This window comes from Epargyreus clarus, unplaced genomic scaffold (genome assembly GCF_041222505.1).
Source record: "Epargyreus clarus isolate Ecla_fem2 unplaced genomic scaffold, WU_Ecla_fem_2.2 ptg000014l, whole genome shotgun sequence".
Classification (NCBI taxonomy): Eukaryota; Metazoa; Arthropoda; class Insecta; order Lepidoptera; family Hesperiidae; genus Epargyreus; species Epargyreus clarus.
The window spans coordinates 9677460-9703913 of record NW_027332222.1 but is presented as its reverse complement, the minus strand read 5'-3'; the positions used below and the strand labels follow the sequence as shown (position 1 = coordinate 9703913).

At 38.2% G+C, this 26454-nt stretch overlaps 1 protein-coding gene across 6 annotated transcripts; it reads right to left on the bottom strand.

The window, feature by feature from the left end:
• Nucleotides 1–359: 359 nt before the first annotated feature.
• On the bottom strand, nt 360–25245 carry Rim (Rab3 interacting molecule). 6 transcript variants are annotated; one of them, XM_073079999.1, is made up of 22 exons: nt 24735–25245; nt 22456–22660; nt 21485–21968; nt 19194–19729; nt 18335–18551; nt 17934–18098; nt 16481–16617; nt 15563–15808; nt 14758–14895; nt 14234–14392; nt 13421–13498; nt 12546–12651; nt 11309–11445; nt 10871–10979; nt 7926–8112; nt 6091–7553; nt 5849–5995; nt 5515–5659; nt 2131–2293; nt 1633–1830; nt 1070–1204; nt 360–649 (listed from the first exon to the last, which is right to left on the bottom strand). In XM_073079999.1, the coding sequence occupies exons 1-22, from the start codon at nt 24842–24844 to the stop codon at nt 647–649; spliced, it is 5268 nt and encodes a 1755-aa protein (XP_072936100.1). In that variant the 5' UTR covers nt 24845–25245; the 3' UTR covers nt 360–646. The 6 variants fall into 6 exon arrangements, with proteins under 6 accessions (XP_072936100.1, XP_072936101.1, XP_072936105.1 ...); XM_073080000.1 differs by lacking the exon at nt 5515–5659 and adding an exon at nt 4838–4958; XM_073080004.1 differs by having other exon boundaries at nt 6091–6221.
• Nucleotides 25246–26454: the final 1209 nt, after the last annotated feature.

Genomic DNA, 26454 nt, shown 5'->3' with positions numbered 1-26454 from the left:
AACACTACGATTATAATACAAGAAATATGCATGCTTATATCATTACCCATAAGTACTATTAATTAATAATATACATTTGTCATAAGCATAAGCAAATAATGCTATTTTAAATTATAAGACACTAAAGGCTCTTACAAGCGACAATTTAGTAATTAGTAATTACTATTGCCTGCCTGTAAGAACCCTAAGGGTCCTACAAGGATAATCTATTTTATACATACTGAAGACAAAGTCTTCACCAAACACGCATGCTTTAATTACTTTGCAGAATCACTGCATGTGAACAATTAGTAAATAATAGTATCTACGTATAAGCTTAATCTATGAAGGAAATCCAGGCATTCAAAGAAGATACAGAAAAGTTGCATTTGGCTTTTAATACTTAATTATACATTATTGGGTACACTATACATTTCTTCCTATAAAATGCTATCTATTCAAAACTCCGGTAGGCATTCCAAAAGAAATAAAAATACAAATTATTTTATAACTTTCGTTTTATAGAAAATTTCCTATATTCAAGATGTCTTTGCGATTTTATTATATTATGATATTAAAGCAGTATCACTAGATGTATTATTTGGACAAATTTTAATTTTTTTATTGTGTTGATATAGATTATTAGCCTGACGCTTTTTAGCCTCGGTTACTGAAACAAAGAAAAAATATACAGATGGTATTGGATAGAACATACATTTAAAAACAAGATTACATTATACATTACGTTATGTAGCATGCTTGCAGACTACATAACATATAGGTATCTATAATCTATTTTTATGTAAGGGAAATAAGAAACACATTTGTCCGTCCAGCGATAATCGATATTGTTAACCATCGATATGTAAACATCGGTAACCAACTCTAAAGAGTTAAAGTAAGTTTCCTTTGGTACATTTATACATCAACAGTCTAAATTGAAACTTCATATTTAAATCAACTCTATTGGAACTCAAGTCAATAGAAACATTTTATAAACTCTTGTATGATATCGTCGAAGTTGGACGACAAAACGTTCTATTAACTTTAGTGTAAATTACTGTTAATATCAATATAATAGAATATTCACCAATGAAGTAGTTCCGAAGAGTTTGTACCATCCGATAACGATGTTCGAGAGGTTGAGGTCGTCGAGCATGATTTGCGCAACGCCCATGAACACTTTCTTGCCTTCGATGCGTCCGTAATCGCCCCAAACTGTCACCTGGAAATGTTACAAGCGAGTTTTTATAAGAAGTGCAGTATTTATTAGTATCTTTTTATTTTTGCCAGACTTGCAATAATTTTAAATTTCTTGGGACGTATCAAAATATAGAATTTAAATAGGTAATACTGATTCGTTTCGGGCAGAGATTTCTGTCTAGGCATTTTCGCAATGATCTTGGAAATCGTCCTGATCACAGAAATAAGACTTAATGTTTTTACATCAAAAATGTTTATGAATTCCCTGTGAATTTTGTAGAACATTAAAACATAAAATATGAACGCTGAGACTAAGGCCTTTATGTTATAAACGACAAAATCTCTCACACTCAGAGTAAGTAATATCTATTGAGCTGGAATACCACCAGAAGTCCAAAAATATTTAACCTTCAACACAGAATGTACATTGAAGTGTCGGTGAGCACTCACTTGCAAAACGCAGCCCTTGAAGTTTTCCCTGAAGGTGAGCGTCTGCTGGTAGAGCGGGTCGAGCGTGCGGCGCGCGGTGCTGGTCTTGGCCTTCGCGATGCAGCGCTTGCCGCTCACCAGGTACACCTTCACGTACGGCGCCGGCAGCGTGCGGCTGCCCTGCCGCGCCTGTAGCCCGCGCGCGCGTATCACCTCCACCTTGCGAACGTAGGCAACGATTAGTAAACCAGTACTGATTGACCAAAAGACCGCTAGGAATGTTGCAGCGCCTCATATTTGTATATCTGTGTTACCAATTATCACATATAATAAAACAAAAAAGTCAGCAACTGTACAACCTTTTTACGAGTAAGGTGATGCGAGGTCGCGACAGTGAAACCATTACCTAAGTTTCAATTCTTACTTTCTAAAGATCTACCGAATGGGCGAACGGATTAGGATATTTTGTTTCATATAGAAAATAATTTGCTTGACATAAGAATTAAAATTCCAACTTGCCTCCAAGAATCCTTTCTGATAGCACATAGAGAGCTGCACATCGCCCAGCGTGGGCGCCCCGAGCAGCTGTCTACCCACGAGCTGCCCGGGCCCCAGTCCATCGATGAAATCCGACAACCCGCCACCCTCCGACGAACCCGACCCCCGCATCCCTGGAGACCATCTGGAGACATTGCCCAAATGTTATGTTACGAAAATAACTTGACATCTTGACCTTCACTTTGTTGGTTTTCCGCGAAAATGAACAATGTCGCAACTACAAACCATCCATTTTCTTCTTGATCCAGATAGGACCAGCGAAACGGATGGTAAGTAAAAGTGGGATGTTTAAGTTCCGATACTATTTTCTTTAAAAAAACGGTAATTACATCGATTTATTATTATTATATTTATTAAAAATTTGCAGGTATTCTTACTTAGAAAAATATCTGCTTGAATAATATGATCGCTTGAATCGTTAATTATGAAAGCAAATGTAACAAAAGTGAAGAATTTTATTTAACTTTATACATTTTAGATACATGAGCTAACTTTCATTAACTTTCAATTTTCAAATGATAACGAAGATATAGTTTATAGAAATTATAGTTTTGGAAAGAAATATTAAACGGGTGATTAGTAAATAATTGTAAGCAAACGAAAACTCTACAACGTAAGTTTGAAACATTGGAAAGTACTATAAGGTGTTCAACGGATTAGTAGTGTGAAAGAATCGAAATCATAAATTGGGATCTTATACTACTAAGGGTTCATAGTAAATTATAATAAAATACAATGACAACATTGATACAATAGTGAAGAGAGGGGCGGCAATCTCCATTGGTATAAGTTAAAGTAACATTAGAGGTATATACAAGGAAATTGGATATTTACTACATAGTTTTCTTTAGAAATCTAGTAGAATAGATAAATGTGAGAAGCTTATACCTAATGAACTATTCCTAGAAGTTGAAGATGTTTAGGAATGTAATTTTTATTTTCTCACATGTCCATAAACAAGTTCTACTCACCAGCTAGAATTAAGAAGTAGATACCTACATTAAAATAACGAAGTACATATGAAAAACGATTTAGATATTAATTCAATAAATTCATAATACTTTGAATATATTCATACGCTTTTTTCAACTAGGTTCCTATGCAGACATGAACTACATAAGCTTGAGAAACTCGAGATAAATCTGGCACAAGATTTTCAAGTTCAAAAAGAACTGGAGAAGAAGTAGATACACATCCAACAATGAATTGTAAAGCATCTAGTGACAGATGATATGGTACTGGTAATGTAAAAAATAATTAAAATATTTATCATGATAAGCTTAAAACTGATATAAGTAATGGATTTTTTAAATTCCTACTTAAATTTTATAAATCCCCAAGTTCGATGCATGGACCAACGAACATAGTTTAATTTCAATAGGTACCTAACACATAACAAATATTAAATGTAACTAGTTCCATTACTTAATACATTTTATAAATTACACAATATATTTTATATATAAAATTGCTAGAACATATGAGACAAATACAAATACGTAACGGAAAAGTATACTAAAATGAACTTATTTAAATAAAAGAACCTTTGTTGCTTTTAATTCCATTCACTTTAGTGTGGTTTGAAATTTGAAACATTTTCTTTTGTATTACATTGTAACTTAATGTAGTAATACTATATTTTTGATGTGAAACATCTATAGCCGCACGTAAAACCGATTTCTGGCGTGGCGACGCATGCGTCGCCGATAACGATGCAGATAACGATGACTATTTATTGAATAAAAATAATTGTTTATTCAATAAATAGTCATCGTTATCTGGAAAAAAATCGTAATATTTTATTTTATCATTATGACATATTTAGTTCCTATCACAATATGTTCTTTTCTGCATATTACTTTTACAAAATAATGTCGATGTTTCACATCTGCCAGGCGTCCCGTGACGGCTCACAATTTTTTTCCAATAATTAAGCATATCTTATTAAATTACCAACCGTAACAGTAAGATGAGAGGGTGAGCACATAACTATCCATTTTAAAATCGTGCGGATGCCAATTCATAACATTTTTGGTTATAAAATTATTAACAGAAAAACCGAAATAATAAAAAAATATCTTGATGATACGTTTTAATAGAGTTACTTACGCATGTTAAATTTGCCTGACTTCGAAGAAACTGCATTATACTACAAGAGCAGATAAGTATAAAAAAATATGTGTAGGCGTTTTGGTGATGTTCATGCATGGATGTTATGTAAAGTGTAATTTCAGATATCAATGTTGATACGGAGGTGCAAACACCATAGGCTTTCAGGCAATATTTACCTACCATACAACGACAGACGTGCATCGAAGATAAACTTAAGCGCATGATCATACCAGATACACACGGTCTTGCTCCCGAAAGGAAAACTGAAAACCACTCAGAGAATGTTAGTAACATCGATCGTAATAGAGTACAGGGCAATACCTGTTTACAGTCAGTTGACGGAGAGGGTGCGTTGCCTATGCGTGAGAAGACTCGTGCGTGCTGAATAGAATAGAGTGAAGTAAAAACACCAACAATACAAAACGGCATCATGCGGTTACAAGACGAGAGGCAAACAGAGGGGTAAAGTAGAAGACGCGAGCAACATCGATGCACATACAGTATCGATATCGGGCGAGACCGCGGTACGGATGGAGCGGTGGAGCGAGCGACTTACGAGGATCCCTCCGAGCTAGATATGGAGACGAGGCTGGTGGAGCACACCTCGTTCGAGCGCTGGAACGAGGTGACGGTGGCGGCGGGCCCGGAGCGCTTGCGGAGCTTGCTGCCCCAGCCCTCTACGACACGCGCGGCGACAGCGGCACCGGCGGCACGCGCCGGGAACGCCACACAGTACACGTACAATACCCGGTATTGTTAACACCAATCATTTTGTTATTTACTTTACTTAAACATTTTTACTTAACCAATTTTATTAAGAGTACTTTTAGATAACTATCGACAGCGTTTTCGTGACGTTATACTGGAAATTAAAGTTTTGCTATGTTGATGCTAGCATAGCGAAATAAAATAATCGCGACGAAACATAGATAGACTCGCGTTCATACACTTGATAATCATGATAGGGAAAATTTTTAGATTCGATCAAAATTAGCTCGGAAAACATTTATCAAAAAAGCCGTATGAAAGCTCTAATTTTAGCTGCTTTTACATTACATGGTGTACAAGCAACATCGAACACATAGTTATTGATCTCGTTGCATGCTTTTATACATTTCTTTGAGCATGGAGGTATCAAGCCCTAAATCAGGTGAGAGAATGGTGGAGTCGCGAGGAGCTGCCGCCGCCCCTACTACACTATTGTGTCAATGTCGTCGAAGCTGCGGCGCGAACCTGTCCTCGTCGTTCTCACTGGAGGCGGAGGAGGCCCGCGATACGCCAGCGCCCCCGCGCAATTCTCCCGGTACCACCTCCTCGCTGCGTTGTACCGTAAACGAATTTTTCCCACGTTTACCGAAACCTAACCTTCTTTTTCGTCCTGTCGATCATTGCACAATAATACACTTAAGCATTAATTATGTATTTTACTAAACACAAACAGTCAACCTTTTTTCAACACGACAAATCTTTGCGCATATCAAATATTGTGGTGTGGATATGCAAGTAAACATGTTTAGCAAAATAGTTGCATACGTAACTTTATCTGCGAAATGAAGAAAAGTTATACCTGTGGCTGAAAGTTGTGAAGTAGAGTTACTCTTCTTGCCCATTCCAGGACCGAAGAAATCCCGCGGTTCAGCCTTCAGCAATGTGTCGTCATGCGATGGCTCCGGCTCACTGACCCCGCCCAGCGCCGTATCGCTGAGACTGCCGTCTTTAAAATAAATGTTCATTTATTTTGCCGTCTCTTAACATTTCATTTGTCGAGCTTTGAAAGCGATATAGGAAATATAATACTAATAATCATACCTGCTTTTTCATCCGGAGGTACGTCCGCGTTGCTAAGACTTCTTGTGAACTGGCCACGGCGCGACTCACGGCGTTCGAGTGTTTGTTGTTGGTTGTTGTTACGGCCATTCTCCCGTCCTCCATAGTCGTTACTGTGTGTTGGTTCCGTGGGAGATGCAGATTTTTCACGTTGTTGTTCCCCAGAATGACGATCGTCATGATTGTGAATAGCGTCATCGAGCGGGGCGTCAGGAGAGAGCGCACGACGGGACGATTCGGGTTGCGTGGGAGAGATACCAACACATAAAGAATTAGCAGTGATACTGAACTTTCTATCTGAGCGACATGTTGAACCTAACGAGTATGATCGAACTCGAGCGTTTTTAATGATAGGTTGTAAAGGTTGTTTTGATGATAAATCTATGTTGGACGTTGAAGCAAAACACTCAGGAGAATATTCTTGAAATGTTGGAATATCATTAATACTGACGTTATGACCGTGCTTTCTGGTGGATCTATTTGAAGCGCCCACGTCATGGAAAACATCATCTTCTTCTGTGGGAGAATAACAAATTGCAGACGAACTTTTAGAAAACATTAACGAGTCAGAATGTCGTCTTGTAATGCTCTCCGTGCTTTTAGACCTAGTAATGTAGTTACGGCTATTTCTTATTTTATGATCGTCTTCGTGTCTATAGGTATTATTAGTAATTTGTGCCAAACCTAACGAATTTGTGTTATTTTGGATTGTGTGGTTTCTTCTAAAGTCATGCTCTACAAACTCTCCAGTATAATGATCAAAAACTGGTCTGGAAACATTTAAAGAACCTTGATGTCTTGGGTTAACAGTTTCTATTGTATGATAAGTATTATGATCTCTATCTAAACTAACATGTATTGTAGTTTCAGCTACGCTACCGTCACTTTCGTAGCCATGGTATTGAGGTTCCTCGCCTTGAATTATATTCAAATTACCTTCCATGCAATTAGAATACTTTTGGTTGTTTGTATAATCTAAGCCATTTAAAGCAACATTATTATAATGATCTATTGTAGGTAAGGTTCTACGTTTAATTTCTTTATCGGTAGAAATGTGGTTATAGTGTTGTGGTTCGGGAAGACTACGAACGCCTCTTTGAGTGTAACCATTGAACTGTGCTGCACAGTCTGGGCAACCTTGGGTTTGGCCATTAATGCGGCAATAGGAACATTGTCTACCATATGTGTTTGTAGAATGATTTCGGGCTAAAGCGTTTCGCTGATGGCGGCGCGCTAGGCGGACATTGTGTAGAGACTGTGTGACGGGGTGCAGGTCATACCGCGGCCGGGTGCGGCGCCAAGCCCCGCGCTCCCCACAAGCTACTACTAAGGACGCGTATGGCAACAATCGACGTGTTTTACGGTCATATCGGCAGTGGAGATCGGATAAAGGGTTAGCGTTATCAAATGTGTAAGATGCGCTGTAAGAAGGGAGTCGCCCCCGGCTGTAAAATCATGCACACATATTTACTGTTGATGGAAAGATATATATCTACAAAAAGAAATAAAATGTGATTATATACAAACAGTTAAATGAAAAAAATAGATATGAGAATTTTCTCTACGTAGTAAAAATCAAATAATATTGAATGTGTGTTAACTGTTAAGTGAGTTATTGAATAAAAAAATAATTTAAAAAATCTAATTCGAATTCAAAGAATATTTTGGTTACCTTTATATCTATGAATGGATTTAAAAGTTTGTCTACTTACACATAGGTAATACAAAAAATAATTTATCGTAAAAAATGAAAAATAATATTTAAGGAAATTTAAAAAAAAATCCTCATGACAATGAATTTCTAACACTAAATATACCTGAGCATCCTGGTGGGCCTGGGCCTCTCGGACTGCGTGCTGAAGGCGCTGGACGTGACCGAGGCAACGGACTCGAGGTCGGAGTCTGCGGCCGTGGCGTCGGGCGACAGGCGGCGGCGCGGCGCCCAGCCGCCCCCGCGCGCCGCCAGCTCCGAGTCTGACAAACCGGCGTAGTGCCTCTCCCACCCTGGTGCCCATTTCACTTTTTATCTTCTTTGTCAACCACAAGTGTTACCCTAATCTTAGGTCACCTTAGATTTTGAATAACAGAAAATATACCATAATTCCAGTACCTAATACCAATGGTGAGAATCCAGAACTTAGGCTGAGACCGCACTGCGATTAAACGCAGACTGAATAAAAAAAGCTGAAAACGCCAAAACGCATACGAACACGCACTGCGGTTTTCTTTTGGCTTAATTTTATTTCAGTCTCATCATAGATTTCAGGCGAACAGCACGTGTTGTGGGGTTAGAGACTGAATAAAAAACCAATGATATTTAAAACTATAGGTATGTTACCTGCCCACAAAACAACACAAATAAGTGTTACACTAAACACACAAATACACGTTTTTCTTTTTGCTTACCCGAAAGTAACTCATTCATTCATACGTAAATATGTACGTAAATTTTGCTTCTCTATTACTACTTGTGGAAGGAATACGTTATCTCTATTTTGTCAGTTACGTAATTATAGCGGACCAAGCACGAAAAACAATCAAGATATAATGATTTCTCCTCATTTACTTGTGAAATGTGATTCCATGAATCTTGGGTATTTTTTTGCATAATTTGTACATTTAAGCATTTCCCAAGAAGGCATTTTGAGGCTTAGAAGACTAAAATAATGACGTTAAACGTATACAGTGACATACATACGTGTCAGTTACTACGCCGCGCGAGAGCGGCTGGAGTCGATTCACTCCAATTGGTGTATTTTGTATATTTCATGTTTTACCCACTAGTAACATATCTTTAGTTTATATCAATGCCCCACCGTACAATTGCTATGGGAGACAAAAAACCGCGCTTTAAACAAGCCGCGGTCAAAATGTAACAATAAATCAGTCGACTGAAAAAGTCACTAGTGCGTGCACTTGTATAGAAAGCAATATGTTTTATATTTTAGCGGTTTCAGTCTTGCGGTTAAACGCGTGCGTTTAATCGCAGTGCGGTCTCAGCCTTAAGAATTCATTCGTTCTTGAACGAGCCACTACATATTGATCTTGTGAAGCCTAATTTAATCTATAAAATTATTCAAATAACACTCAAGATTATAAGAATTTGAAAAACCATGACATTCATGACTAAGTATTTCTTCGACGAGCCACATTGGTTTTAGGAAGATTCCTATGCCCTTTGCTATCCTAACTCTTTATCTATTCAATAAGTAATCTCTTTTCGTCCTCTTATTTTATTTTTTCAAATTTTTTGTTACTTTTGTACAAATTATTTAATTATTGTCATTTACAAGACTTTCATAATGTGCATTAACTACATTTACATGTAATTTCAATTTATTCTAATTGTCTTTCGAAATTAGGCACTCGTAGGCAGGCTTTAATTGACTAAAATTTAAGTACACGTAAGTATACGTATTATGTTTACCAAATGCACGGAAAAGCATAGGTACTTTTTAAAAGCTTTTTAATGACAATAGCCGTTTTAATTTTACATGATACACGTGTTTTGATTTGACAAGTGATTTGTAATGAGGTCGCTTCACTAAAACGAGAAGATGTTACTAATTGGAGAGGTGCTTCAATAAGAAGTACTACAGAGATATAAGTATGCCTACATAAATGAAATTTAGTAGGTCGTATTTCGAACAAACTTAATTCTTTTCTTGGAAAGAGGCGAGCGCGATAAAATCAATTGTTTTAACGTTTGCTAAAATAAGTATACATCTATGGCAATTTTTTCAAAAGCTATTAATAAGCGGATTTTATTTGTATTATATTCTAACATGCAACGACTACACACATGACTTTTTTGTAAGGTCGGAAACATTTTGTTTCGAACGATATATATACAAGAACTATTTGAGCTTGCATTATCGCAACTTATTATCCTAAATTTTCTACAAGTACTAATCAAGCTGGCAAGGGCTTCTGATTGGTAAATGAGCTGTTTGTTTCTGTATCCTTGGGTTTGAGTGGACAAAGCAAAGGTACATGGTTAAGTAAATATCATTAGACATTGGGGTTGGCAATTCAATAATAATAAATATGTTCCAGTGTCAGTTATACAGCCATTTCATAGTAGAGATTTGCGAGCGATTTAGAAACACGTATTCGTATGTGGGACAATCCAAATTGATATGCTAAAGACTTGATATGAGCAACATTTAGGAAATCACTTTAACAGCCTATTTCTCATGAGGTTTTTACTTAGAAAATGCTAAATCTACGTTCCACTAATTAAGAGGCTCAATATTACTATCAATTTACCTAAAATAACAAGCTGAATTTAAATAACTTGAAGGTTCCAGGAATTTCAAACATCGAAAAATGTTAAATGTTAAGGACCCTTACGTATTATTGAGTGCATTTAAATTGGAAGACAATGCTAATGAGATTGAAGCATAGCTGAATTAGGGAAGTTTAACTAATTATTTCTTAGAAGTCATCTTTTGAGATATGAAAAAGAGCAATCTTCTTTACGCTCTACATTACTGAGAAACTCTGCTTAATGTGAGTTACGTAACAGTGGTTTACCAGAAACCAGTGGCTTAGGAAGATATAAATGTGGTATTTGTTATTAACTAAACAAACCCCTGCACTTACTGTTCCAAAATATCATTCCATTTGGAGCGTATGAGAAGACTACTGATCGACGCTTCTTATACTCGAAGAGGGGGTTAGAGCTCGCAAATCGCTAGTTTGAAAGGGTTGTTTGATGAATGTATCTGAGTTGTTTGCTAGTGAAGGTGGGTGTATAGACCTTGCGGCGTGCTGCGGTAGGTGAGTGTGGCGCCAATGTGGTGCGGGGCGATCCACTTACGTTCCTCGAGGTCCGCCGACACCTGCGCCCGGACAGCCCGTTGGCTACTCTGTTGACCATACCAGTATTGATGCTTTACGATTCTGACCTAGACTTTACTTATAAGTAGGATTAACCGATGAAGTTAATTAACTGCTTTCAAATTGTTAACTGTTATGTTCCTTTATATCGTTAAAAAGAAGGGTTTGCGTTAAAAGTGATAGACATGAATAGACTTCTTGTTTTTTTTTTATATCAATTTGTGCCCAGTACGTAGTGGTAGACTTCACACAACCTTGACAACTTTTTTTTAAATTTCAAGAAGAAAAGAGTTATTGGACAATAATCAATCAAATGGTAGTTGCAAAAGTTTAGTAAGCAGTGGTAAATGTGACTTACCTGGTGCGGTATTTGCGGCAGCTGTCGTTTCTTGGGGCTGGTGGTGGGCGTGGCGGTGGCGGAGCGCGACTGGAAGCGCGGCGCGTACGCGTGCGTCGGCAGCCGCGCGCCCTCGCCGTTGCCGCGCTCCTCGCACACTGGCATCGTACACACGCCCGGTAAACTTACACACCGACACTCCGTGCCGACACTACTAGATCGCTACCACCGGCGAGATACACTTACACGTTACCCACAATCATGCCATACGAACTTACATTCAGAGTACAGTAACTGTAATCGGTGTAGCATGAGTCATGAACGGTAAGATAGAAAGTAATCATTGTAACGTACATAAATTATAAACACTTACGGGGATCGCCTTCGAGATAGAAATTAGATAACAGATTTGAAAGGTCATGCAATCGTAAGAAATTGTGATATCGACGATAAATATGCGCGCGATGCGCCCACGACTGAAACTGGGGTCGTGGACGCTACGCCCGCTTGTAAGTAAAGTGAAGAGCGTGCTCGTATCGGGTAGAGTAGGACGAGGTTAGCGGAAGATGCGTGAAATAAAAATCAAGGAGGAAGTCAAAACAGTAAGTGGCAGTAAAGTGGTGATGAGCGACGCGGCGAGAAACGTGCGTGTCTCGGCGACAGTGTTCCGTGCGGGGTCGGGGCCCGCTGATCGACCTCCACGGACATACGGAAGATATTAATGATATATGAACTTGTACACATATCGTTGTAACACCATGTATATGGAGCTCTCGTTAACGATCCATTAAAAGAAGGTGATTAAAATAAGTACTCACATAGATTAAATCAAACGTTAGACTGGTGATTGGAATTGACACAATAGTTTTGTTTTGAGGGCAATCGAGTCGCATCGATAAAACTGACCGAGCAGACAAGTTAAATCGATGAGACACAAAACGGTTATGCCAATCCTATCAACCAAAAATATCGTTAACCAGAACTCCGATTAGAAACGTCACCAATGGAAGACAAGTAGACAGTAAATAGTTGGTGGTACGGTCACTGGGACCGTTAAAATAAAAACTACATTGCGATTGGGCTATCCTTACTTGAAGTAGGATTTGACCAACTCGCAAGGTAGTTAAATAAATCAAAGGGTTGCTCCAAATCCAAATAAACGTCACAGCGGCCAGCTTAACGTGAGCCGAGTCGGTAGCGAGGTTTATGTGATTTGGGTGGTGTTGTACGAGGTTGTCGGTTTGTTCGTCGTGTGGACCTGTGTAGCGCCAGCCGTCGCGGTCGGCGGGCGGCGACAGCGAGCGGCGCGGGGACTTGCTGCGCGCGCCCGCCGCCGACTGCGAGCGCGCCACGCTGTACCCGCCCTGCACACGACATGCGCTTACTGCATTATATTTTCTCATAGATAAGTATAGATATCTCACCGCCTTGTAATTGAAGGAAGCCATTAAATGGCTTAAACGGCTGACAAATATGTCAGCCATTTAATGGCTGTCACGGTGTAATTTACACGGAACAACAACGCGAAATAGAAGCGAATGTGCGGAGAAATATCGTTTCATTCGTAAATGATCTAAAAACTACATTTTTTAAATATTTTTCAAACACGATAATAGATGACAGTGACAAATTTCAATTGTCAAAACTGGTTACATTTCCTTGTTAGGAGTGAGTAATCCTTACTAATCTATGTATCTTCTACAGAAATAGTAAACGAGCATGCAGTCGTCTTGCTGGAAGTGACGAGTGCCGCTCGTGTACATCTACCTAACTTAGGCGTAGGTACCGCGAGTCCTAATCGCCCTTGGGGGCAGGTGAATTTGCCGCCCGTGAAGGTGTTTTTCTTATTAATCTTACTGATCATAATATCAGTTAAGATAAACATCGATTAAAAATATGATTTGTACAATTCTGCCAGGTCTAAAAAAATAATCATTGTCAAACTAAACAGTTGATTTTCTATAAAAAATCGTTCGTCTGATTATTGTAATGCTTGAATAGAACTGCTTCGCCATTGTTCCCTACATTGTTGCTCGACTGTATGGGCATCATCATAGGGAGCACTCTGTCCGAGTGTCTTAAGATACTTTGTATAATTTCTTAGTAGTAATTAATATTAAGACTAGATCTTACCCTTTCTCTGGACATGCCAGAGGTCCGAACTCTACCGGCTGGAGACATGTCTCGTCTGCTGCAACGAGTTCCGTCGACCTATAGAAACAAACAAAGCTTAATAAACCTAATACAATATGTAACATATTATAGATGTACAATAAAATAAATATTATTAAAGACAAATCATATACTTCAGTCATATCATCAGAAATCTTGTAAATATTCTAGAGTACCTATTTTTGAGCTAGCAGAAACAATAGTTTCCGTTAGGTTTATGCAAAATCCGGTTCGTTGTTATAAATTCTCTTCAAAATATGTATTTTCTTCGCAAGTTCGCTTCCATCAACGAGGGCCCCATTTCCATCTCGTTGTATTATTACGAGACCGTTTAAAATTTCGTTTACAAATTTGTGGAGAGCTTCGCAATTGTACGATGGAAAAACAAAATATGAAAACAATTTTACATACGTAGGTACCTACTGACGAATGGTGGAAAACTATTTGAGTTAAATGCGACGATTTGCACTGAACAATGGCTAAAATTTCGAGTGATTGAAGTATGTGAGAAGGTAAGTATTTATTTTGTAATATTTAAGAAAGTATTTTATTGTTTATGTCGCGGGTAAAATTTATGGTCTATGAGATGTATTTAAAATACACTCAAACGAAGTGCACAGTTGCACACTAAATAATGTAAAATTAAAAGTCGTTGAAACGATTCCTAAAGAAATGAAGGATCTTTCCCAACTAAGAGAGAAATCGATATTAGATAAACTCGTGATAACTATATGCGCGTTGCATTTAGAAAACATACGTGTTTATTTTTCTTACCTCATGTGGAGGCGGCGGGCTAGAGCTGGAAGCGAGGCTAGACAGAGAGTGATGTCGCCGGAGCTCGCTCTCGCTCGGGGATTCTGAGTCTGAAAGTCTAGAGGTAGATGTCGACGGCGGTGATAGGTGTTCACCATCGCCTTCTTCATCTCGATACCTCTGGATTGCGATAAAAATTGTTCAATTGTCATCATTCGGTATCATATGTACTTTTGATTATGGATTATATTTGCAATAATGATTAAATATTTCAGCACACGTAAATTTAATTAAGATACATACACGTACTTATATTATGAAGGAAATCGGATCTATAATACTTCCTAGTTTTACATTCATACGTTTATTAAAAAATATACAAACACAGGTTTGTTATTAATAAAGTAAATTATATTACATATAATAATTATAACATATAGGTAGGTACATAAATTATTATGACAATAAAAATATAAAAATAATTAAACTTAAAATGTCTAAATGTCGAGTAACATAAAAATATTTAAAAGTAACATAATACTTACACTAAAACTAGCCGAATCTTCGTGAGGTTGTAACATGTACCAATTTGGCTCATGATTCATGATAATAGATTCCAAATCCAAAAGAACTTCACCAAGAAAATCATTAGGACCGTATCGATTTAAATCCCACACAGTGACCTAAAAGAGGAACCACTTCAATTCACTTAAACATTGGTCGCTAAAAATATTTATCTTAAAAAGCATAAAAGCTGATAATCTATGTGTACACGGTGTAGATGCATCATTGCCCGCGACTATATAGGTACGGCAAGGTACGATTAGGGGAACACTTATTAAAGGATAGAAAGAATACGTATATTCATCGGGAAACTTAAGCTGAGTAGGTTCTGAAGAATCCTTCAACTGAAGTAGTTCAAATATTGTAGCCGCAATCAAAACTTGCCATTGAATATCAAAAACGGATCTTGGCTCAGTAAGGGAGGATATATTATTATTGATCCATACCATTTTGTTAGATATACTTCTCTCAAAATAAATATAATAAGTACCTGGCTAAACCGAAGACATACAAAAATTTACGAAGAATTTAATATTTTTATATGTAGTTTATCCAATATAAGAAGAAGGAATGAATCAAAAACATTCTACGCTCGAGCAGAATCATCTGCAAATGCTAAGGCAAGATCTTTGAAATAGAGGTTTCGTTATGCATTCCTCTAATCTTGTCTGTATGTGTACTTAGTGTCGCCTTTGTGTTCTGTATTAAGAATAAAGCTGAACATGAATGCGTTTGTGATCTAATACGATTAAAGCAATCTAATTTGCAGAAATAATATCAACTAACCTGCAATGTTCTTTTCTTAATATCTGTTATCCGGATACCACAGTATACAAAAGTTTGATTCCACCTTGGTTCTAACGTGTTCGCTAACGTCTTTGTTCGTCGTTTGCTCTTTTCACTCTTGTCGGGTAAGAGAAAGATCTTTGCGTAAGGACATCGAGGAGAGCCGTCCGTTCGCGCGCTCAGACCACTGGCGGATACCACAGTCACGAGTAGTTGTAGTGCAGGGATGTCGAAGTATATTTTTAACTGTATCGAAACATTTTCTAGAGTAACTTTTGATTTCCAATTAATAATACAAAGTAATTTAGAGATTCAATCGTTAATAGTACTTCAATAACCAATTATTTAACTAAATACCAATGCCTGATAGAATTGGGATAAATAAATAGATGTTAATCTTGAATGCAGACGAAGTGTTGTTTGAAAGCCGTATGGCTGATATTATCATAATTTAAAACGTTCGTAATAAGTACGTATTTGAATAAATACATCCAGTATTATTTGTTTCTAGAGCACTGAGCTCCATTTCAGAATGTGTGGGACGTTTCTATGTTGTGTAATAAATAATCTGTAGCTCACGCGTTCGTGTGGGTATCTCCACAAAAAATCGATGAGGATGAGTCGCTGATATTGTTATTCTATTCTGTTCCTATTGTGTATCGCTTAATATGAAATCAATATTTGAAGGAATAACATTAAATACATTCAAAGCTCCCAAATGGATATCATCCATTTATGCCTACACTAAAGTAATGGATCTTATAATTTGACTTTAAAAATCAATGATTGATAGTCACATATTGTTATGGCTACAATAATTAGACTGATACAAAACAAAAACCATTAAGTGTTTCGAAAGTTGCAATGTTGGCTTGGGGGTGAGGGGAACTGAAAATTTTGAAAATACATCCATCGGACCTGTATTCGGCCAGCGACGCCGGCGTTGTAATGTCCGTGGCGGGCCGAGCGGCGGCGCGCGTGCACGTCCGGCGAGCCGGGCGACGTCACCAACACGCTGGGCTTCTCGCACCCGCCCATTATCTCCGTGTACACCTCTGCACATAGAGTGCGCTCATCAAATACCTTACCGTCACACTCCTGAACACAAACATTAGGGATACTCTGTTCTAACGGAGCCTACGTGACGTGAATTCACTGCATTTCAATTTCTGTAAGCCACTATTCTGTGCTAGTCTAGTATCAGCTCTATTTCTCGTTTATTTACATAATTCTATTGTGTTACATGTTACTATTTACAATTCAATATCGACGTGGAAATGACGTAAGTTTGCTGAATATATCTTTATTTTCACACTTTTATCACTGTAGTACCTGCACGGAGAAAATTTTCGGCCCAAGCACTTGTTCTTGTATACAATATAATTTTTACAGGTAATTTCTTAAAATTCAGGACAAAGATGTGTAAAGAGGTGTGTAATCCTTAAAAAATAGGACAGAGTTTGGGATTTTTCGATATATGTACTCAAAGCCTCAACACAATAGGTACAGCCGAAAATCAAAAATCACGGGAAATCTTGTGATATAAAAACAAAGCATTCATAGGTTACTAATCAATTTGAGGTACCAGTGGACATATTGTTTTGGAACCGAAATCTAATACAAATTACAATTATATAATATAACTTAATACTTATATTATATAATTAAAAAGTAGATCTTTGTTATCAACATTCATAACTGACACAAATGGCTGCGTGAAGACAGAAAAGTGCTTGGGACCAAAATATTCTACCCGTATTTGTTAAGCTCCAAATAGCTGTACTCAACTATATTGGATGCTTTGATACAACATTTTCCAAATTTTTCCATAATAATGTTGATTTCTTTAGCACTCAGTTAAAGAATGTTCCATGTTCCAAGGTTTTAAATAATTTTAATTTAACAAACTATTACAACACATTTTAACAATATTCACTTGATTCCTTTAGAAATATTTTTTTCGTTTCAAAATGCTGATGAGTACCCAAAAGTGATTAGAGGATTGATCCCCCGAGTATTTTATATAAAAGAAATGAAATCACGTGAACAAGTGTGGTTGTGGTATTGACAAGAATGATTGGCGAGAATTAATGAAAATCAGGGTTTTAAAACAGCCCTACTGTAATAATGATATAGTGTTGAAGTCAGACAACATCATGGATTCATGGATGATTTTGCTTACTAAATAAGACTTCTTATTCAATTGTGACAAATTATTATAATACAGTAAAAAATACACTCTTATATATATCGCGATTTTAAAATATAAAAATGAAACTTTAATTTTCATGATTGCATGCACTTTCAAAAATGTTAAAAGGCGTTTGTTATAAATAAAACACATTGAGAATAGTCTGTTTTACTGGCTAACCTTTGTGTGTCCTCCAGGGCTGTGCCGGAGGTCGGGTGGCAGCGAGTGGTCGCGACACCACTAGCTCTACGTGCGAGTCGTGCTTACTGTTTGCGACCACCGTCGCCACCTCATCGTTAGTGCGCCCCTGGAGAGGCACTCCGTTCCACTGTAGCACCTCGTCACCTGATGACGAACGAATTACAATTTGAAAAAGCTCAAAAGGTACCTGATTAGAAGAATAAGATAAAAATGACTACGCCAGTAAAAGTTCGCTTTCGTTCCGATTACTTTTAAGTTTAAAATTTCGTGAATTAACGTGAATTCTGCCATAGCAAGTATAAGTCATATTTGAATCTCAGTAAATGATTGCACGTTAAGATTATAGTATCTTTAATTAATTAATAATAACAACAGCTTACCTATCCTAACTTGACCTTCCAGATCGGCTATAGATCCTTTCTTAACTTTTTCTACGATCGCTCCCCGGGTTCCATCGGGTAGCAACTTGCCTCCTACCACCTTCAAGCCGAGAATTGCGGCAGAAGAGTGTGTGCCGCCCTCTACGACGGCCTTCCGTAGCACCATGTGACCGATCATGCGAGTACCGTCCGCAGACGCTTGCCAACTCAGCGGGAACTGTTAGGTCACCAATACCATCATTAAAAACTTTTATTCATTCACAAAATAGCTAAATAATTAAACTTCATTTAGTGCGTGTCGCAAAAACACCAAAGTGCACATTCATTAATTTATAATACTGAACGCATGCCCGCTAATGCAACATGCTGCAGCCAAACACAATAACTGTACAATACAGTAGGCAGAGCACTTAACTCATCGTTTTAAATGGAAAAAGATGAATGTTAGCATTTCATTTCAATCGTATTACACCCCTTTTAATCCCAGAGAAAGATAGATAGGTAATAAACAGGATCCATAATATTATAATACTTGGAAAAAATAAATTTAATCCTACGTAAGTAGTTATAGTTTAAAAAATGCTACCAGTCAGAGTGGCACGGCAGCAGTATAATACGGGCATAAGTGTATATAGTTTTCATAATACATAATTATAAGAGCGCGTTTTCCTACTACTTGTACCAACATGGCACCCGCCTAACTAAATTTACCAATTTACCCACCATTGAGCAGAAGGTAACTCTTTCGTTAGACGGATGGTATGCTGATATTAAGTAGTAGAAAGCACGTACCTAAATAGTTGAAAAATTGCAAAAAAATTGCTAGTGCGAAGAAAATAAAACAATAGTCATTATATACCTTAGGGCAATCGCCCCTGTTCGAGTCTTCGCTGGATGTGAAAGTACTAGATGTATCGATGCCTGAATCTTTGGTGGCAGAATCCTGACTGGTCTGCCGTTCGGACTCCCACCGCAGGGAGGCCCAGTCGTGCGGGGCGCCGGATGCGTCGCGACCTCCTCGGGGGAAGGTCGCCGCGCCCTCGTGCCCGTCAAAGCGGACCGTCTTTTTTCTTCTCTCCGTGAAGCGTCTATTATCGGCAGAATCCTCCCACAAGTAGGCACTCTTATACACGGCGCGATCGGAACGGGGGCCCTCGTCGGGCGCGTAGGGCCGCAAGTAGGAGCCCTCGCCGTCGTCCCGCGCGCGCCACCGGCAATCGGTCACGGAGTCGAAGCTACGTCCGCCTGCAGGCGTCCTTGTCGAATCGAACGCCCCGCGCACATCCGCCAAGTACGAGGTTGGCGAATGATTAGTCAAATTGTAATAATTGTTGGCAGCTACGCTGGTGCTGCGGAGCTGCGGGTGCCGCAGAGATGCACACGCTTCGACTTGTCCTAAGAATGACATCGGATGAATAGTATACGACTTTTCACGCGCCCTGAATACGTCAGCGACTTGCGCGCCCGAACGCGCCCGGAACCGTTTTCATACGAATACTTTCTACTTTATTCTATATTTGTCTTTTATAGTACATACTTTGTTAATAATAACATCGCTTTAATTTTGGATTACATTGATCGGACCCTAGAAACCTTTAGTTAGGAAAAAGGAATCGCAAGTAAAGCGGTGATCACGCACAAGCGGAAAGAATGTGTTACAACTCATCAAAGTCATACGATGAAACAACAATTAGAAAAATAAGTACGAACACGTTCACAAATTCTAACGATTGAAATGTTAACAAGTGTTACACTTCTTTTCGCCCAATCATGCGATTTGCTTGAACCAAACGTGCAATCAAAGTAATTGATTTAGCAGTGCATGTAGAAGTTTCAAGTTAATAAATATATCTATAAAGTCTATTACGTCTCAACGCAGTTAAAAAGCTAGTATTTTATGTAGTTCATAAACAATGAATTTCATTTTAATGCACTTCAGGTATTTACAAACGACTATTTCTGGTTCAAGCAAATATAATTAAATACATTTACATGTGCGCAGAATCTTGTACAATAATCAATTTACGGACCAGACCAAATAATTTAAGGATAAGACAAAATAAGTTTGTAAGTAAGTACGTTACTATTTATAGATCCGTTACTTTTTCAACAAATAATAAGGAAACGTTGCAGATGTAAATGTACCTATGTCGAATAAGAACAAAGATGGACTGAACAAAAAGGGAAGGATATTTATAACAGCCATTATAAGTACTGGGTCGTTGAAAGAAGGAGGTACTGAGAAAGTTACGGAAACGACAATCAAACAATAACCAATAGTGAAACATCTAAGTTTAGCATAGTTTACAACGCAATATCGCCCCGAAAATCACGCCCTCTCACCGATAAGAACTTTTTCATTTTCTCGTCTAATATCGCTTGACGCTGGTTTCTGGAGCCCCCTGGCCCGCTCCTATCTCTATTACCTGCAAACAGTGGTATGGCGATTGAGAGCCCGTCTCGACGCGGCCGGGCGGCGCGGCACGCCACTGCGCGGCTACCGGGCGCGTATCGGGAGCACGCGAGGCGCTCGCGGGCGGTCAACATACGCGGTCTAAACTCACTTCAACATCAACCAACAATTACATCCTTAGTAACAAGTAGACACTAGCGTGAACCGACATTAATGTTACGACACAAGTGGCCTCTATCTGCAAAAAGACAGCTGAAATCGATGAATCGGTTAATGTTCTGTTTGTCTTGAATAATATTATTTGTCATGTACTTACGTTCCTCACACTACATGAACAAAACATGATGTAATTGTAAACAAAATATGTTATGTACCTACGGATAAGTTTAGGTGCTCTAAATTACTTTCTAAACAATAATAATTAGGACTCTTAATAAACTTAACCCGAATGCTAGTTTAGTCTACTGCCGTAATATAATTTATACAATACCTCGCACGGAACACCTCAACTTTATCAATGTTGTATGCAAAGGACGAATGTTACACAAACATAACGGATGAAAAAATAATATTACCATCATTTAAATGTAGCAACGGTAAGTATGATGTGTGGTGTGTCATTGTTAGTGTGCTGCATGTGAAAGTGGTTTAAATAAAACTAGCTCGGATGGAAAGGATTTACGACGTTTGGGATGGGATTGGCCGGTGATGGGATTTCGTGCGTATTGCGTACTCACCGCGATCGCGATACTCGTCGTTTTCGTCGGAGACGCACTCGGGCACCTCGTCGTCCGACGAAGACGAGCGTGGAGGCAACGGCGGGTGCGACGAAGGCATATGTGGCATTAGGTGGGCGGGCGCCGTTGGCAGCAAAACCGTTTCGTCGACACCGTAAACAGATTTTTGTCTAGGATTCACCATGCTTGGATGAGTCCGAGCTAGTCCTTCTAACTCATAACAGTGGGTTTCTTGTTGACTATACTGCCGACGTAAAGCACTCCCGGATCTTTGCAGTGGATGGTTCTCCTTCTCAGCAGCACTGTGCGCTCTTTCTAATTTTGGTCGTTTATCGTGGGACGATTCTACTTGTGGTTGTAAATCGCGCAGGTCGGATTCCATTCGCCACAGCATTGAATCTTGACCTGCACTCTTGTGAATCCATTGTCCAGTTTTCGATAGAAGTTCTTGTTTCTTACGACATAATATGCAAACCCATATTACCTGTAACAAGAATAATGACAAATATAATAGAAAATATGCAAAACTGTAAGAAAGATGAAATAAAACAAAATTCTTCTTTCTTTCAAAATTGTACTACTTAATCGTATATTTTTTCTTTACTATATTCTAAAATACGCATGCTGAATGAATGATTTAAGTGAGTATGGGAATTTTAATTCAAAAGCAACATACAATTCAGGAACGACATCGTATGTCGTTCCTGAATTGTATGTTGCTTTCAGGAACGACATACGATGTCGATGTCGATGTCGGATGTAGTTTTGAATTAATTATTAATTAGGTACTATGATTGATGTGTGGTAATGCAGACTATAAAACATTCCAACTCAGTTCTTATAGGCAAAAACGCATATGTAATATATTATTTATATTTTAGGACCATTTAACATTATATTACGGGTTGGAATTTACATGTCGGTTCCATGTTTTGTTCCAACATTAATATCCTTAAGTAACGAAGTCGTACCTTATTAGATCGCAAAGAAACTTTCCCCCCACAGCGTGCACAGCACCTGACTCTGCAGTAGTGGCAGGAGTGGCCCACGCCGTCCGCGAACTTGGTCTTGAGGCAGATGTGGCAGGTGGCGGCTAGTTCCACGCCGGCAGCCCGCTGCATCTCGTTCCTCGTGCGAATCGTCTGCTCCAAAACTGCCACCTCATCTTGTTTACGTCTGAATCAAAAATGAAATTTAAAAGGTTTTTGATCATATTAGTAACTCTTTTTAATATGTATTTAATGGTTTCATACGCATATATTCAATTTATACTAATTGGAACTATATCTTTCAGTCTAGGTATTTCAATCGTTTTAAGTATATCTAGTTTACGGGTTAATTACTTAGATTTTCTATGTACTTATTTATAAAATGTTAATTATAAAAATGTGGATTAATTGGATTAATTTTTTTTTAAATTTTGTTACCTATAAACCGAAATTTGCTAACGTGTTAAGTACTGTCCTGTCCATAAGTTTTGACTATAGGTTTGAACAGAAAATTATTGCCTGAAAACTTCGATCACTAATTAAATAGTTCCTATTAGTGATCGAAGCCTGATAAGAATATCGTTCGTTATGAGGTCTCTTTTGGCCTTTTTACTTTCATGGCGTAACCCTTCCGAGATATCGTCCTCTATATTTTGGGGGCGCAATGATTAATTTAAATCATATAGATTTCTATTCTTCATACTAAGAGTCCCTTGCAACTATCGAGCGCGGACGGTCTTTGGATTTCCTGTGTTGAATGCACCACTACAGTTGGCTAAACCTAGGCAGCGAAAAACGGTTATGTCTCGATTATGAAATTGTCATTGTAAGGATTGTTATTTATAGGTACATTAAACCAAAAACTAGTCACGATAAATAATAAAAATTAAAAACTGTAGAATAAAATCACATCATGTTTACCAAATGGGCAATCCATTTGGTTTCTCTTATTTAGGTATATTGCTCTATCAACTTAAATATTTTTCTTACTACCTACTGGTGCCATAACTTAAATTATTGATGTTTAAAATAAAGTTGATGTGTTTAACTAATACGAGAAATTAATAACAGGGTAAGTAGACGTTTTATTGTCATAAGCCCGTTGCGGTTCGATGCGGCTACATGACCTTCATGTCCTGAATAATACATAGAAAAATAATATATAGGCATTTTATCCGTAAGAATAATCAAATAATTGAAAAATCATATTTTATTTCATTGACATGAAACCAGATACCGAATCAGTAATCAGTAACCACTACAATATACCTAGTTAACATTAATTAATTAATTGTGAAATTAAAAACATAAAACCACAAAGAAGCTTTTGTAAATTTCGAATTTTGAACGTTTCTATGACAGAACATTATTTTGTCTTAACTAATTTTGATTTGATACCGATAGTTACTGTGTAAGCATTAATGTCTCCTTTGGATCTCTAACGAAATTGAAAATAATACTTAGTGTATACTTGATAAATAATAAAAGAGAATAAAGCAAACCGTTTGCGGATTTGGTTTTGTATTATGTAGGTCAAAAAGTAGGTCACTAAGATAGTACGCTAGCTGCATCTGCTCTTCCACAACGTAGTACCTCTCTACTTATAGATTGCAGATACTGAATCATTTTATTTCTATTATTGTATTATTTTCATCCATTCTTAGGTAAGGTATTATGTAAAGCGTTAGTCTTACAAATATCAGCCATATTTTATTAAATCTAACTAAAGTGGCCTTTATGCTTTTGTAACACTCAGTAAGGTTTAGAATGAAAATATAAGTGAAGCGTAATTTAATTACCTAAGTATTACAATATACATATTTTACAAAGATTTGCGTCATTGTGGTTATATTTTATTTTTTATAAGTAAGCATTCAGAGTTCAGACAGTTTTATGTAAAATGGATTTTACTTAAAGACTATCAATGGAGGACAGTAATCTCGCCATCCTGTGCACGAACTCATCACGCAGGTCGGACTACTTGTCTTTGCGTCAATATGAACGCCACATCTATACCAGCCTATACCAACCAGCAAAATGTACAAAGATAACACTATAGATGCACAAATGTAAAAAAAAAATTATGAATTCCAAGTATCTTACTTTAAAATCTTGATTTTGTTATAACTTATAATGCAGTGCAAAGAGAGGAGCACATTCACAAACACTTTCACATATGGTGCATTACGTAGAAAGATTAATCGAAACGGGAGGGAGGGAGCAAGTCGAGGTGGGACGCGGGGTGCAAGATTGGGGCACACCTCATAATTTCGTGCTCGCGCTGCTCCTCCTGCCGCTGGCGCATCATGACACCCTCGATGATAGCGCGCTCCTCTGGCGTGAGGTGCGATAGGTCCGGCATGTCGGCCATGGCGGGCGGCGGCGAGCCGCGAGCGGAACGCGGGCCCGCCGCGTGCTGCGGTGCTGTGCCCGCGGCGCGACACTTTGCGCGCCACTTCGCCCGGAGGTTTATTTAATAATGCCGGGAGAGCCAATAGCGCGCGACACCACACTGACGTCAGCGTCACTATTGATCGCAGTGGCCGGTGTCCGCCCTAGCGCGCCGTCGCACGCCCTTTCTCTGCGTGCGCACTTATTTTACCCAACACACTATTCCTTCATACTTTACCCGCTGAGATGGCCAGACAGAAAAGACTGCCAAAATAATGATAATGAGATTTGATAAAACAGCAAGTTAGTTACGTCCAGGTCACTTTATTACAAGCTTTTTTTAAATCATAACAAGTAGATTATGTTTTACTTATAAATCTTCATCAATCGCAATCGAGAGGCGGAGGTTCACATTCTTCAGGCAAATGGTTTACATGGTCGTTGTGAAATAACGTATGGTTTCCATCTCCCCAGGGAAACTTTTTTGTGCGTATGCGCATGTACTCATAATCTCGGCAATCTCCTTTAGGTGGAGGTTCATGTCCAGAAACATGTAACGACTGAATTATGATCAAAGGAAAACAGACGAAAAAAGTGATGTATTTGTATTTCTTCCAAGTATCTTTGCCGTGGTGAAATTGTGGACGACATGGATTATACGGGATATCTGAAGGGCGGCAGTCGGTTGGCGGTTTTATACGACGGCCGCCTCCTGGACCTTGCGTTGGACATCCACCTCCCGGGGGCCTAGGGCAACACAGACTGTAATATCTGACACTGATACTTTTAATTCGAGTTTGTTGTAGCAAAAACTTCAAAAATATTTTTTTATACATTGTACAATTTTTTTATTTATAATTACTTATTGAATTTTCATTGTGAAGATATGACAGAATTTCTTTTTATGACGGACATGTGCTGACATAAACTTTAATGAAAAAGAAATCAAAAGCCAGAATTATATTTTTACAAGATACCGGATTTGTGATAGTAATAACAATAACTGGCAAAGTAATGTTAAAAATCTGATTATTTCTACTTGGGCATCGAAATCATATAGCTGTCCAATGAAGTTAATAGAACCCTTGTAGAAAATAACTTCTGGAGGCCGTCTTCCGCGCTGCGAGTAGACAACGGGATCTCAAAAGAACGCAACCCGAGTCTTCAGAACGGCATACCTTAGATGAGCCGTTATCCACACAGTTCGAGCTCCCACTCTCGCCGTCCGCAATCTTCCTTATATTCGCCTGTTCTGATAAGCAGAAGCCACCGCCATGGGCCTGCCAGGATTATTTTCAGGGAGGTGCATAGCCGTTTGGACCGTAGTGCGAACTATAGAAATGGTCTTAAAACTGTAGGAATACAATATATACTAAGGAAAATTAAAATAAAACGAAAGGTCAAAATTACTGCCTCTTGGGACGTCCCTTGAAGGTCTACATATGTTTCCATGTTGTAAATTATTTTAACTTTTGGACGAAATACACCTTAGCTCTTGTATCTCTCGAAACGGCAAGCAGTCCGTGATACCACTATAAAAGCGTTGAGCTTCTAGCCTTTGAGGATCTAAATTCTTAATAGGGAAAGGAA